The following is a 15394-nucleotide window of genomic DNA, read 5'->3' on the forward strand; positions in this document are numbered from 1 at the left end:
AAAGCCGCGAAGTAGTCAGCTTTATTTTTTACAATTATTATACAGTACTATAGAAGGAAACCAAAGATCAAAACCTGTTTTCAAGCCGAACACATTCTGTGCTGGACAGAGATGAGGGACGGAGGAGATTGATTGACAGCCAATCAGGACGCAGAACACGATGCACGTTCATACAAAAAAAAAAAAAAAAAAGCATAAAAAAACTGCACTAAAAAAAATCCGTGAAACAGCGAGGCCGCGAGAGGTGAAGCGCGTTATAATGAGGGTTCACTGTATGTGTCCTATTAGTTTTAAATCAGGGCATATCGATCAGTGCAGAGAACAAGCAAGAATTTCCAGAACATCTCAGTTTGTACACTCTGTTGTCCGATCACGTACTCCAAACACATTTAAGTTGAAAAGGTAAGAGACTTCTAATTGTAAAAAGAATCTTATAAAGTGTGAGGCTTTTATTAATGTTCTTAAACAATCGCTTACTTGTTAACAAATTCCTTATAATTGCCTATAAATGTCTTATAATCTAACTAGAAGCATGTTCATGATCCATCCATTTTCTACTAATTATCTGGGTTTGAGTTGTGGGGGCAGCAGTCTGAGCAGAGAAGTCCAGACTTCCCTCATCATGGCCACATCTTCCAACTCATCTGGGGGGACACCAAGTCTTTTCCAGCCAGTCAAGAGATATAATCTATCCAGGAAGTCCTGAGTCTGCCCCAGAAGGAGATGCCTGGAACACTTCACCTAGGAAGCATCCAGGAGGCATCCTAGTCAGATGCCCAAACCACCTCAAATGGCTCCTTTCAATGTGTAGGAGCATTGGCTCTACTCTGAGCCCCTATTGAATGACTGAACTCCTCACCTGATCTCTAAAGTAAAGGCCAGCCACCTTTCAGAGAAAGCTCATTTCCGCCACTTACAGTATCTCATTATTTCAGTCATGACCCAAAGCTCATAACCATAGGATGAGCGTAGGGACAGAGATCAACCGGTAAATTGACATCTTTGCTTTCACGCCCAGCTCTCTTCACCATGACAGACCAGTAGCCCCAATCTGTCTGCCAGTCTCACGCTCAACTCTCTACCACCTGGCTATGCCTTGGTACTCTGTCGATAAAAACTGTACTGAATAATATACAGAGTACCTGATATTTTCACACACATAACAACGGTGTTTGCATAAATCAGGGCACAATAGTGTTGACGTATTGTATACACCATTAACTGAAGGCTGCGTATTTTCAAGAGCAGTGAACATTAATAGATTACATTGAAAAAGTAATAATAAACATAATAATTAAAAACTGTTCATAGATTTAATCAACAGAATTTCAAAGGGCAGACTTAGCAGAGGCCAACTCTCACAGAGTACATTCAGGTGAGCCCGACTATATCTTGTCAGTCCCAACCCACGCAGCTTAGGCTCCTTCCCCACCAGAGAGGTGATGTTCCATGTGCCACAAGTCAGTTTTGGAAGCTGGTGATTGGAACATGAGGACTTCCACCTCTGACTGTCACCTGATCCACAAAGCACCAAAGTCCCTCCTCTGGGTGGTGGGACCATAAGAGAATGGACCCATGTAGATTCTTTCGTGTGAGCGCTGGGCTCCATGGGCTAAGGCTCAAACACCAGATCCTTGCCCTTAAGCCTCTACCCGAGGCTATGATGATGGATATGATGTACATTAAATTTCCTACTGTGAAAAAATTATATATATTTTATTATTGCAAAAGTAAATATTTACAAAAATTTATATTTTGTGAGAGTAGTGAAACAAGCATGAAGGTCACTTTTGGTGCAGCCCCACACAGTATCACAGACACCTTTCTACACCAATTGAAGTGCTGGGCAAAAGAATCTTTTAAGGCATGTTAAAAACAGCACCACCTTGTATTGCTTAAAGCTTGACACTCTAAATGTATCACTCCTCGATCGACATCACACTGTACCAAACCATTGATAGAGTATGCAGGAGACCAGTGGAATAAATGTAGTAGTTCTATTTATTCCTTTGAGAAAAGTAATTACGGGATTTAATGTAAAGAATCTTGAATTTGTGACAACAATTTAGTAAACTTAGCACATAAAAAGGCTCATGCCAACTGGAACAAAGGAAATGGAGGAATAAGAAAATTATCTGAACTGGAACATGACGTAGAAAAAGAAATGAGACAAAATAAGATGAGCGATAAGGCAACCTTAATGATGACAGGTAAGACCATTTACAAAAAGATCCCAAAGTGATGGTTTGTCCTTTTAGAAATTTCAACACTATGAGTAAATCATCTGCTGACTAAAAAAGCACCTTGACCTTAAAATACTTCTGGCAGCAGAGCTAAAAGTAAAACTCAAAGACACACAAAAACCATCAACAGCTGACTACATAAACCTATTCCATTTGAATCATATTAACCACCTCAAAAATACAAATAACGTGGATAAACATGATGTTGACAGTGTTGACCACAATGTGGATATAGCGACGACTGCTCAAATATTTCGGGGCCATTGTTCAATTTCAATTCAATTTTATTTATCAACAAACAGTCACCTCAAGGTGCATTATATTGTAAGGTAAAGACCCTATAATAATTACAGAAAAAACACAACAGTCGAAACAACCCCCTATGAACATGTCATGGGAAGCAGTGTGGCAGACGGAGTTGGACCCTAAGATGCAGGACTCTCAGACAGTACTGAACTTAATGTGATTTATTTAGAAAATGAGAGGAAATAATAACAATTAAAACCGCAAGTGGTGATGATCGGGCCCTAGCACCCGTGGCGCACGTCGACCCATGGCACTCGTTGACCCGTGGCGCACCCGGAGGTCTTTTGATTGTGATGGTGTACAGAAGGTCTGTAGAAAGTTTAATTCTTGTATGGGAAAAGATATCTTTTGCTCTCCACATAGACCAAATGGAACATTTGGGGGGGTGGTCACGGCTCCAACGTGCAAAACAGGGCATGGTCTGATTGACGTTTTTGATCGGGATGATGTCAAGAATGTTGAAACAAATTTTCATACACTTTAGAGAAACTAATTTTGTGGATGCAATACAAATATTCATTTGCTTCTGTAGGGGGCGCTCTTGCATCTATAGGCTTGAATTCAGAGTTATGGATTCAGCCTGGGTGTGTACATGAGTGATTACATTTTCAGGCTGATCAGGCAAAGCATGTGCAAACAAGTGCACAAACAATTTTGGTGGCGAGGGAGAAAAACGAAGGCCAACTTCAATGGCCTGGTGTGACAAGGCCGTTTAATATTTTGTAAAACTTTCCACAATATTTGATGGGCTCCTTGTTTAAATGATCTGGTGCCAATTTGGTCTCACTGGATCAAATGCCCTAGGAGGAGTTCGTTCAAATAGCAGGTGTGAAAATGGCCAAAATCGACACTTCATCTTCAATTGAAGATGGCCGACTTCCTGTAGGGTTTCTCATATAGGCCCAAGAGACTTTTGTGTATGTCTTAGGATGTTACATGAGTGTCCAAAATTTCAGAGCTCTACATAAAATGTGGCTCCAGGGCTACTCAAAAAACCTGGTATTTTATGATATTTCAAGCTGCCACTAGGTGGTGCTCTAACTTTTATGGACTTTATGCATATCAATGTGTTGAGGGGAGAAGGCTTATCAAACCACTGAAATTTGAGGCAGATTGGGCAATGTGTCTTTGACTTACAGCCCTTTTTGTGTTCGTGGCGAAACACTGACCTTTGCCGTCCCGCCAGGGTCACGCCCTTTGGCAAAAACTCATAGTTTTGAAAACAAAGTAAGAACAACTCCTTAAGGCTTTCCAGGGGAAATTTCAGATGGTTCTGCGGAAACACCTTGGAGCTGGACCTCAAAGTGAAAAATATGACATTTCCTGTTACCACTAGGTGGTGCTGCGACTGTCATAAAATATTGTCACATGTATGTGTTCAGGGGCGGACCCTCCTCCTACTGAGAAAGTTTTATCCAGATTGGATTATGTAGGTATGAATGGGAGCCAAACAAATGATCAAAATTCATAAGGGCATAAAGGCCACGCCCCCTTGTCAAAAACTCACCATTTTTTAAATGTAGATTGCCCTTGGTGTGTAGCTTAAAAACACCAAATATGAAGTTGATAACATCCAAAACCTTTGAGTTATTAGAGAAAGTCTGAAGTGTGCAAATCACCAAATTTGCATGTTTGAGTAAAAATGGCGGACTTCCTGTTGGGTTTGGAGCATGGCTCCAAGAGGATTTTTTGTGCGTCTGGATGTCATACATATGGGTATGAAGTTTCATAAATGTACGTGAAACACAGCAGGGGGGCTCGACTTTAGGGGGCGCTACTGAGGCATTTTGGCGGGCCCTTGCTCAATGCCATAAAATACTTAAATTTTCACCAGGTGTGATGCATGTGCAAAGTTTCATGAGTTTTTGAATATGATAAAGCCCCCAAAAAGCAAATTCATTTGCCTGAATAATAATAAACGGAGAAATTAGGGCCTTCGCACATTTCGTGCTCAGGCCCTAATAAAACTGGGTGGTTGCCAGAACTAAACAAGAACTAAGGAGCAGGGTGACACACAGCGGGGTAACAGATGACATGACACAGACTGAGGCCTTAAATACAGACACAGGATAACGAGAGGATTGGGAACAGGTGGAAACACGGTTGGGTATAATTAAACAAGACAGGATCAGGAAGTAAACTAAATAAAATATAAGGCAGACAAGACCAAGACTGACAAAGTAAAACAGGAAAGAACTGACTACTAAGACAAACACAAACACAGCACAACACTGGGAATTAAACTGAATACAAAAACACAAGAGGCAAGGGACTCCGAAACAGAGGGACAAGACAGATACTGGAGTACAAAGACATGAGGAAAAACTGTGACACAACAGAAGAATCTCAAATGAAAACAGAACTTAAAAGAACAAAACACAAAACACTGGGCAAATGACCCAGGACCATGACAGAGCAAGCACTTAGTGCCAGTTTGATGGAAAAGCTCCCTCTTAATACGAAGAAACCAGGCTCAGGGAGGGGCAGTCATCTGCCCTCCTATGGTTTTCAGGAAGAGGGGCCTGAAAGCTGAAGGCTCTGCCTCCCATTCTCTTAAGTATTCTAGGAACCACAAGTAAGCCAGCAGTTTGAAAGCAGTGCTCTATTGGAGTGAAAGGGTAGATTGAGGTCTTTAAGATAATGGGGCCTGATTATTCAAGACCTTATATGTGAAGAGAAGCATTTTTAATTTAATTCTGGATCTACCAGGGAGCCAATGAAGAAATGCAATATAGTACAAATATCTTCTCTCTTCTAGTCTGTCAGTACTCTAGCTGCAGTATTTTGGATTAACTGAAGGCTTTTCAGGGAGCTTTTAGGACAGCCTGATGGCAATGAATATCAATAGTCCTACAGGTTTTTTTAATATGTGCATTGAAGGACATATCCCGGTCAAAAATTACTCCAAGATTCCACACAGTGGTACTGGAGGCCAAGGTAATACCATACAGAGTAAGTATGTAGGTAAACACCATGTTTCTAAGGTTCATAGGCCAAGTACAATAACTTCAGTTTTATCCGAATTTATAAGCAGGAAATTAGAGGTTATCCAGGCCACCATTCCTGCAGTTTAATTAATCGATGTGTCATCTGGCTTCATGGATAGATGAAGTTGGATAATTATTTTATCTGAACTGAGCACTAAAAAACCCTTCCTCTGCCACTGGGTCTTAGACTTCGTTACAGACAGACCTCAGACAGTCAGAACTGGCACCAGGACATCAACCATAAAGACAGTGAGCATTAGGACCCCACAAAGCTGTGTGCTCAGTCCACCCCTGTACACCCTCTTCACCTACAACTGCGTCTCCTCCCAGAGCAGCACATCAGTTATTAAGTTTGCTGACAACAACACCATCACAGATTACTAGGGGAGAGGAAGCAGCTTACAGGGAAGAGATGGCCCAGCTGGTGTCCTGAAAAATAATATCTCCTTACATACAGAAAAGACTAAGGAGATGATTATTGGCCCAAGGAAGAGGAGAGACCAGCACCCTCCCATTATCCATCAATGGGACTCAGGGTGAAGACCTTCAAATTCCTCTGGTCTTACATCAGTAAAAATCTCACCTGGATCTACAACACACTGCAGATTGTCAAGAACACTCAACAGAGACTCTTCTTCGTTAGGAAGCTGAGGAAATTTGGATCACCTTCCAAACTCTCCAGCAGCTTTTACAGATGGAGAGTGGAGAGTATCCTAACAAATTCTATCACAGTGTGGTATGGGAACTGCACTACTGAGGACAGGAAGGCTCTCCAATGTTTCATCAAAGCGGCGCAATTCATATGTGGAGTTGCCTTCCCACAACACAACACCATCAAGGATTGCACCCACCCACAGCACACACTGTTCACACTCTTGCAGTCTGGCAGACTTTACAGGAGTGTTAAAGTAAGGACAACCAGACTAAAAAAAACAGTTTCTATCCACAGGCCATCAGGCTATTGAACAACTGTTTGATTAACGAACCGTGATTACCTGTCTTAACTCTCAAAATGGACCTGTAAACCTGTAGTTTTGCACACAATAGAATCTTATCTCACGCATAATATAATACAATCCTATTTAATAACACTTGTACATTCAGAATGTCTTACCATTCTAATAGTACACAAAATTGCACTTATCATACTCTACCCTTCATCTGTATTTATTGTACTTGCTTTATTATTTATTGATTTATTATATGCTTATTACTTTATTTTAATTTAACTTAGTTATTTATTTTAATTGTGTGTAGGGTACTGGCAGAGTAAGAATTTCATTGCTCAGCATAATCACTGTGTTTTGCGTCTATATGACACCAAACTTCTTGATTCTTGATAAATCAGATAAAAAGTCTGAGAAATCAGTCAGAAACTCTGAGTAATGACCAGGTGGATGATAGATAATTACAAATAGAGCAGGTTTTTGAATTTTCCAATTAGGGTGGACAAGACTAAGAGTCAGGCTTTCAAATGAATTAAAACTCTGTCTTGGTCTATGGTTACTTAATAAGCTGGAGTGGAAGATTTCTGTTACTCCTCCTCAACCTGTGCTTCAAGGATTCATTTAAACTAACATATTCATCTTGCTGTAACCAGGTTTTTGTGAGGCAGAATAAATCAATATGTTGATCAATTATTAAATCATTTACTTACAGGACTTAGAAGAGAGAAACCTAATGTTGACTAATCCACATTTAACTGTTTTACTCTTTTGCACAGTTGAGGATGTTATATTGTTTTTCTTTTTGAATTTTTATGATTAAGTTTTTTTTTGTGTATAAGCTTAAGCTTTAAGCTTATATGCTTAAGCTTTTGTTGTGTCAGCTGTTACAGTTAAGGCGTTAACACTCTGACAACACTTGCTTAAAGGTCTCTGTTGCTACTTTCCCACCGCCGAGGTTCCGGAGCAAGTTCCCGTGCCAATCCCAATGAACCGGCGAAACGCTTAAGAACGGGCCCGCGTTCCCACCGCGTTTCTGTGAACTGCTCCTTTACGTATGAGTGTGGGCGGGTCCTCGTCTGGACACGGAAGCTGAAGCGCACAAACGTGGGAGAACACGCTCCCCTTTCTGTGCTGCAAACACCTTTTAGGGTCCAAACCAAACTACTGCAGCATCTGTGCGCAGCACAGAGGGAAACACAGACAGCGATTAGAGCAAGACGACAAGTACGCACTTTGTGTCCTTTTATCTGTGATATGAACTGATACAAAGCAGAAAGCTCAGCCTTAGAGCCCAACCTAATTCACAGCCGTGAAAATCGCTTCGCTTTTCTCATGTAATACACATATAATATGGTAGGAAACTTGATGTTGAGACGGCAGTCACGCCCCTCTTACGCTTTCGGCACGGGTTCCTGGTTCCAGACCAGCTAGTTAGCGGGGCTGGAATTGAACCCGTTTTTCGGCCGAGCACCGAGTGTTTCGGCGGTGGAAAACCCGCCTAACGGTTCAATTCACGGCTCCGGCTCCGGAACCCTGTTGGTGGGAAAGAGGCTTGAATGTATGCTTACCCAACCATGATTTAATTAGCATGAAGAGACCATGTATTGTTTCTGTGAATACAATTGTATAAAAGCTTACTTTTTCTTCCCAAGCTGATCACATCAGACCAAGTTTAGATTAAAATTATTTAAAAAAAAACAAAAAAACTTTCCACTTCTATTGCCTTCATCCACCAACTGGATTCCAAGACTGCATTTTAAAGCTACAAATGTAGACTCTACCAAAAACAGATGAAATTTCATGTCTCACCTAAAAGGAACCCTATTTTTAATGCTTAATTCCTCTGCTTTATTTCCTGACATTTCAAATCTTTGTTATATCTATCTAAAAATAAATTCAGTTTCCAGCTGTTGCAGAGATAGTTTGCTCTCAGAAAAAAGAGTAAACCCTTTTCAATGAGAAAATGTTTTTTTCTTGCCTGGCCAGAAAGAAAACAATGTTTTCAGGAAATTCTTATATTTGATTTGATACTTCATATTTAATATAATTTCTTTCACTGTCCAGGATGCAATGGAGCTAAGTTATTGCAAGTTTTCTAATTGTGTCAGTAATAGAACTAAAGCCATCTTTCCTTGAGTTCTATCATTTCACTGAAGAAGCAGTCAGATGACACTCAGGTGGATCTAATCAATTTGTTGAGAGCTGCTGTTCACCTGTTTTAAATATGTATGTGCATCATCTTTCCCAGCAGAACTGGTCTTACTGAGTAGCATTGTGATTGTCACGGTCCTTGGTCTAGGACTCAGTGTTTTTGATTAAGATTTTCAAGTTTGGTTTTGTCCTTGTCTGCTTAATGGTTTATTGAATTTTTGCACATTGTGATTTCCTAATTGGCTTTGTTGATTATATCTCTAGGACTTCTTAGCCCGATATCTGAGTTTGTGTTCTTGTTATGGTTGTTTGTATTTGAACCCCCATTTCCCTGTGTTTCCCATGTTTAGTCCTGGTCGTGTTTCTGTGTTTAGTCTTTGATGCCCTGCCTTTAGTCTGTCTCATGTTTTGTTTTTTGTTTTTATCTCCTGTCTCTGTATCTGTAGTCATTTCCCGTTTTACTTTGACAGTCTTTGTATTGTGGATTCTGTTTTCAGTTTTGTTTCCTTTGTCTTGTTAAATTCTGTGCTCCATGGTGTGTCCCATTTCCCTGATTGCTCATGTGTGTATATATATTGTATGCATTTTCCTTTGTTTTCTGTAACGTTGTTTGTCATTGTTGTTGTTGTCAATGGCTTCCTGTCCGCTGTGTTCTCTCCCATCTGTCCATATTGTTAAAGCGAGTTTCTTAGTCTGCTGGCTTCCATCCAGCTCAGTTTGTCTGTCTGTCCTGTGTTTTTAGTCTGAAGTTTAAGTTGAATCCCTGTCTCTTGAATCCTGCATTGGGGTCCTAAACCTGCCCGACACAGCTTGTTCATGACAGAATGACGTGACCAAATGGAACCCGTGGATTCCGACCTGTTTGAGCGGTGACAGGTCATTCATGAGTTCCTCAATGAAACTACATGGTGGAAGCTATGGCTTGCTCTGGAGTATGAGTCTTTGTTTAGCAGCACTTGCCTGGCCTTGGGGGGACCTGCCTGCTGCAGTGGTCACTGATGACACTGCTTACACCTCAGCAGCCTCAGCTTCACTCTCAAACAGAAGCCTCACCACAGCAGCTGCCTAACTCACCAGCAGCATCTCTTTCGCTCAGGTCCCCAGAGATCAGAGTTGGCAGGTTGTTACTTTGGCCAGCCGCTCACTCACTTGTTACACTGGTCACCAGCCCCTTATCGCTGCTGCAGCGGATCAGTCCGTCTGCGCTGCCTGCCTCCTCTTCCTGGAGGAAGTGGGGTCATTGCCATTGGTGGTCCTCGCCACAGCTGGACTGTCTGCCAACATGGAGCCTCCTAAATCAGCTTTCGTGAGTAAAACTGTTACTCTTCCTGGAACTCAACCTCAGCCAGGAACCGCTTTCGCTAGAACTGAATGTTTTGTTTTCAAGCTAGCCTCCGATGAGGGAGTTTTGTTTTCTGTTTTTGAGTCAGTAGAGGATAGAACTGAGTTTCATGTTTTCAGGCTGGACAAAAAGGATTTTTCCTGTCATGTTTCTGGAGTGGCCGATAAAGACTTCTCATGTCCTGTTTCTGTGTTGGCAATTAACAAAATTCTGTTCATACGTCAGCCACCCCAGAAATTTTTATAGACCCAGAGACTGTGAGCAATGCACCCACATGTGCTTTACAGGTGGCAGCGGCCAGGGTACTGGCCCACTCCTCCACCCATACCTGTTTCACTGGTGGGGGTGGCCAAATACCGGCCCGCTCCTGCACCCGTACCAGTTCCTCAGGTGGCCAAGTCCTGGCTGAATCTTCAGCTTCAGGGAGCAGTAGTGGGCCCTCATAAGCAGCCCCAGTTGTCAGTGAAGATGGTTGTGTGAACTGCAGAATGGTCATCAGCCTTTAGTGTTTGCAGTGCCGCCTTGTCAGCAGGACAACCTACAAACTTGCCTGGGCAAATTTAAAGGTCTGTGCTGCTTGGCCTCAGCCAAGGACTGTTTTGCCTGCATCTACCAACGTCAGGCCTCTTCAGTCTGTTCATGGCCTGGCCAGCACAAAGACAGATGAGGCCCAAGCTGGCCTAGTGTCCAGAGGGTCCAGAGGGTCTGGCTCCATCCAAGCATCCGGCTCCACCAGGGAGTCCAGCTCCATCTAAGTATCCTGAGCCCAAGCCAGAGAGTCTGGCTTCACCTGAGTGTCCTGAGCCCGAGCCAGAGTCTCCTTCATTGTCGGCCTGTGGCCATGCCACCGGAAGGTTGCTGCTGGCCAGCCTCTTGAACTGCTTCACCTTCGCTGCTGGCCCTTTGGCCAGCCTCCTGAATATCTATGTCTGCACTGCTGGCCTCATGGCTGGCTTCTAGAGTTCATCAGTCTCTGCCGTTTGCTCCCGGCTGGCCTCCAGAACTGTTTTGTCTGGAGGCCAGCCATGGCTGGGCAGACTACCAGGACTCTGTGACTGTTTGGACTGTGCTCCCTTGTTTCATATATTTTGTTTAAATCCCAGTTAGAGAATAATGGCAGTAACAGAATTGTGAACAAAAGTAGACCTAAAGGATAGAGACTGACACAGTAAAAACCCACAGTAAAATGTGGTGATGGGAATATTCATGTCTGGGGATGTTAGTTTGTTACTTTGTTACTTTGAAGTTGAGCATCTGCAATGAACCGACTGCACCCTGACCTAGGAGAAGCAGCACTACATGCTCCATCCTCTGGTTTTCTTACTGTAGTCCAAACATGCCTCAGAGCTTTACAGAGCTACTTGAAGACCAAGGACTACCAAGAACTGTTTCTTTCACAGTGACCTGATATAAACTCTTTAGAACATTTTGGCAAAAGGGGTTCATGCCAAGTATGTATTAATTTTTGTTCAGATAATAAACTTTTCACTCAAATATGTTGTACTAAATTAAAAATAAAAACTAAAGTATCTTCCGTGGCAAGAGTTTTCAGGGTGTAGATGATAGTTTGTCAGATTTTTTTGTTTAATTTGTTTATTTTTTGTTTTGTTTTTTTTGTTTTTTTACAGTCACTGGTCACCCCATCAGGTATACCCATGCAACGGCTCATTAACACAAATATCTAATCAGCCAATCACTGATTAGATAGCAACTCAATATATTTATACATGTAGTCATTTTCCGAATGGCCTGCTTTAGTTCAAAGACGAGCATGAAAGGTGATTGAAGTGACTTTGAACATGGCATTGTTGCTGGTGCCAGACAGGCTTGTCTGAGTATTTCAGAAACTGCTGATCTACTGGGATTTTCCTGCACAGCCATCTCTAGGGTTTACAGAGAATAGTCTGAAAATGAGAAAATATACAGTGAGTGAAAAAAAAAGGCAACTCATGCATAGATGAAAGTGCAACTACCATGAGTATTTACACAGAAAGTCAGAAGTTTTCACAATAGGTGCCATGAATATATGGGAAGAAAGTGGTGCTGACCTTATTCCACAAATAAATGTTATATCTAAAAAGCTCACTGCCGAACTCTTTGTACGATCACACTCTTTGTATGATTTGTACAGATTGAATGACAAATTGACATACATGTCCTGTCAAATACCAAGGATATAAACCTTCTATGAGAGACTCTTTATTTACAGTGGCTAATGGATGTGAAGTCAGGGCCTCAGATTGCTTTGCTACATGTGCCCACATTTACAATATTATTTGGAATTTTCTTAAATTGCATTGCAAAACTCTACATTTCAGAATGTGTGCAGAGGTCATCGTCCATAACCAGCAGAGTGCCCGCAAACTGTATTCTACTATTATTTTTTGAGTTATGCACAATGATACCAGCCATGTCTACATTTTCAACTTCATGCTTAACAAAATGCTTGTTGTGACATTGTATCTTCATGCTCTACCATCCATGAGTTGCCTTCAGCCCTGCCTGTGTCCTCTGTCCTGCAGAAACCAGGGTTGGATCTGGCTGACACCTACATTACTTTTGTACGACAGAACCAGGACATCTTCCGAGACTGCATCAGTGATGAGCTCTTCATCAAGATGGTGTTTGATGTGAGTGCAAGTACTGTTTCCAGTTTGCATGACATTATGTCCATATGCCTGAATTCCTCTATTGTTACTTATAATTTACTTTTCTGATGTGTAATGGTGTGTGCAAAAGCCAAAAAGTGCACATTAGTCACATAAGTACATATGAAGAAATTTTCTTTACAATTGTTTGTTTTTTTTATTTTTTCCTTTGAACCAGACAAATCCCCGTATTTTCTTACCCACTTAAAATTTAAAACCTCTAATATTGTTTGTTTTATGATAAGAGTCTGCAAAAATATGTAGTCTTGCAGCATTCATAGCTTAATTAGCATACCAGTAATGTAAACATTTTAAACTATGTATAAAAACAATAATATAATTTAATTATTGCCCTTTCTATGTTGGAGCCATGGTAAGTTAAGCATAATATTGCCCTCACTACTTCACAGCCAACACTTGTTTCACTGGGAAAATTGATCTAGTTCTCGCTCAAATAAAAATTCCAACCCAACTTTACCAACTTGTTTAATTTTGCTTATGTAGCACTAAATCACAATGTAAGCAATTTCTGGGAACTTTAATATCCAACGATATTATCAAAATCTAGCCATTCCTTTGAGTGAGCACTTTGTGATGATTTAGGCTTTATAAGGGTTGTTTTTAAGGTGTTTTTTAAATAAATGCTGTCAGACATTCAGGGTGCCAATCTGCTCTTTATGCATATATTTCTGTTTTATGTCTTTTTCTGTATTCTTTGACCACATCCTATACCTTTGCTGTTTTGTCTGTTTCTTAACTTTGGCAGCATTCTTCAGTCTCTGTCTTCACACTCATTTATCAAAGCTCTTGCTTCCATGTAGGTCCATAAAGAAACACAGGGTGAACAGTGATGAAGTTGTATCTAAAGTCTATTAGCAGGAAATGCTTTTGTCCTCCACTAAATTGCTGATTTCAATCTATTCTCAGTCTTTATAGAAATTAGAACATAGCCATTGTTTAATTCCTTTAGACATTTACAATAGTAGTGCCATCAATTTTTTATGCAGGAGACAAACTAAGAACCATCACTAACTCTAGGGCGGCAGAGAAACCAGTGTCTTTATTTCTCCATGCAAAATACAGAAGGACAAATAATTTATATGTTGTCAGTCTTATAATTTGTTTGTGTAGATTTTACTTGTAGAAGTAAACCATATGGTCTTTTCTGTAGTATTTTTAGGTAACATTCCACTGATTCCACTTTTTATTACTCATAAAGCTCATAAGACGGCCATAGAGAAATGGTTTCATGAAAATGTTCTGCTAGAAAATAGCAGCAGGGTGTAACTCCAGTTCCAGTTCTGGGCAAGTTTCTCCACTCTGTCTTTTATTTGATTAATTGGGTTCATCATCAGGAATACTAGGAAATAGTTTCTATTAACAGCAATTCCAGTTTGTTTAAGTGTTTGAAGACTTAAAATGTTATTTACAGTGTTTCTCATAAGTTTCCCCTGGCTCACACACACCAGTGAAGGTAAAACTGCCATCAGTAGCAGTGTCTTGCTTTGGGGGCTAAGCTTCCTTCAGAATCAATGTTGTGGTCAGAATTCAGAATTGAGCTGCAAACCCTGCAAATAGTGGATACCCCACTCTGCCACCTGAGCCACATCATTAGAAATACTTGCTTAATCACTAGTACCATTAAGGAAACATCTTACTGGTTCCTTTAGCAGCCAGACAAAAATCCTAACCATTAGCCATTTATTTGGAGATATGCAGAGTAATTCAGTAGCTGAAAGGTAAGTGCACCATGTCATACCTGGGCATAAATGCCATTGGAAGTGAGTACCCAATCAATCAGATTTGCATGTCATTCTTCTGAAGTAGTGTTGGAAACATCTCTGGCTAAAAGGATTAGGGTTAGGATTATTCTCTGTTCTTTGTTTCTAATTCTTCAGCTACTGAAGGCAAGTTCAAATGAAGGCAAATTGCTAAAAATGATTTGTAAAATGATCAAAAAGATCATTTAGTCAGTTTGGGATTACATCAACATACATAAGACATTGAGATAGTCTGACTCCATGAAATAACCATTGCAACATATTGCTGAATTTTAGTTTTGGTGGTTTGTTATTGTTTAGGTTAAGATGATGAAGACCTGATGGCGATTGTCCACGGGTTTGTTTTTTGTCCAAATGCTTAAAGAACAATTTTATCAAGGTTTCAAACACCAATCACAACGCCTCACTGACTAGACAATGAATAAACAGGAGATTACACAAGTGAACAACTTACGTAGTTTTTTTCTTTTTTTTTTTTTCCCGTTTATCAACCATGAAATCATTGGAATTACTCTTAACTGCTGGGATTCCAGTCTGATCACTATTCCATGGTTCTCAAAAATCTTCATAGTCAGCTTGCAAGTCACTTTGTGTTTGATACTTTTAATGTTTCCTGTGATGTGTTTTCTGCTTTTTGTTCAGTTTTCAATGTTATGATTATGCAAAATTTTTAAAATGCACTCAACACACACACACAAAAAAAAGAAAGTTGGAAATATTGAAGATAATTTTGCATAGTGTCTGATCTGTTCATAGGATACTATATATACAGTGAATGCTTTTAAAATTTCTATAAACTGAGCTCACACTCATGTGTTTACACCATTTGATTCTCCTGTTTGAAAGAAGCAGCAGCAGGTTACTTAGTGCCAAAAACACAGACTGCTTCTGTTGACCTGTTTATCACTTAGAAAACATCAAGAGCTTTTGGCTTGCTCTGCTGGAGCCAAAAGCACTTTCATGTCTCCAGCTATCCATCCATCTAACCA

The 15394-nt window shown here is 40.6% G+C and overlaps 1 protein-coding gene across 7 annotated transcripts in view; it reads left to right on the top strand.

Annotated features, from left to right (window-relative positions):
- Positions 1 to 15394, top strand: part of cadps2 (Ca++-dependent secretion activator 2) — a 280333-nt gene that overhangs the window by 223422 nt on the left and 41517 nt on the right. For all 7 annotated transcript variants that reach the window (XM_030730944.1, XM_030730939.1, XM_030730942.1 and 4 more), the window contains 2 exons: positions 11415 to 11443; positions 12499 to 12606. In XM_030730944.1, the coding sequence (XP_030586804.1) occupies positions 11415 to 11443; positions 12499 to 12606 (137 nt within the window). The remainder of the gene's footprint in view (positions 1 to 11414; positions 11444 to 12498; positions 12607 to 15394) is intronic.

Source organism: Archocentrus centrarchus, chromosome 6 (genome assembly GCF_007364275.1).
Source record: "Archocentrus centrarchus isolate MPI-CPG fArcCen1 chromosome 6, fArcCen1, whole genome shotgun sequence".
Lineage (NCBI taxonomy): Eukaryota > Metazoa > Chordata > Actinopteri > Cichliformes > Cichlidae > Archocentrus > Archocentrus centrarchus.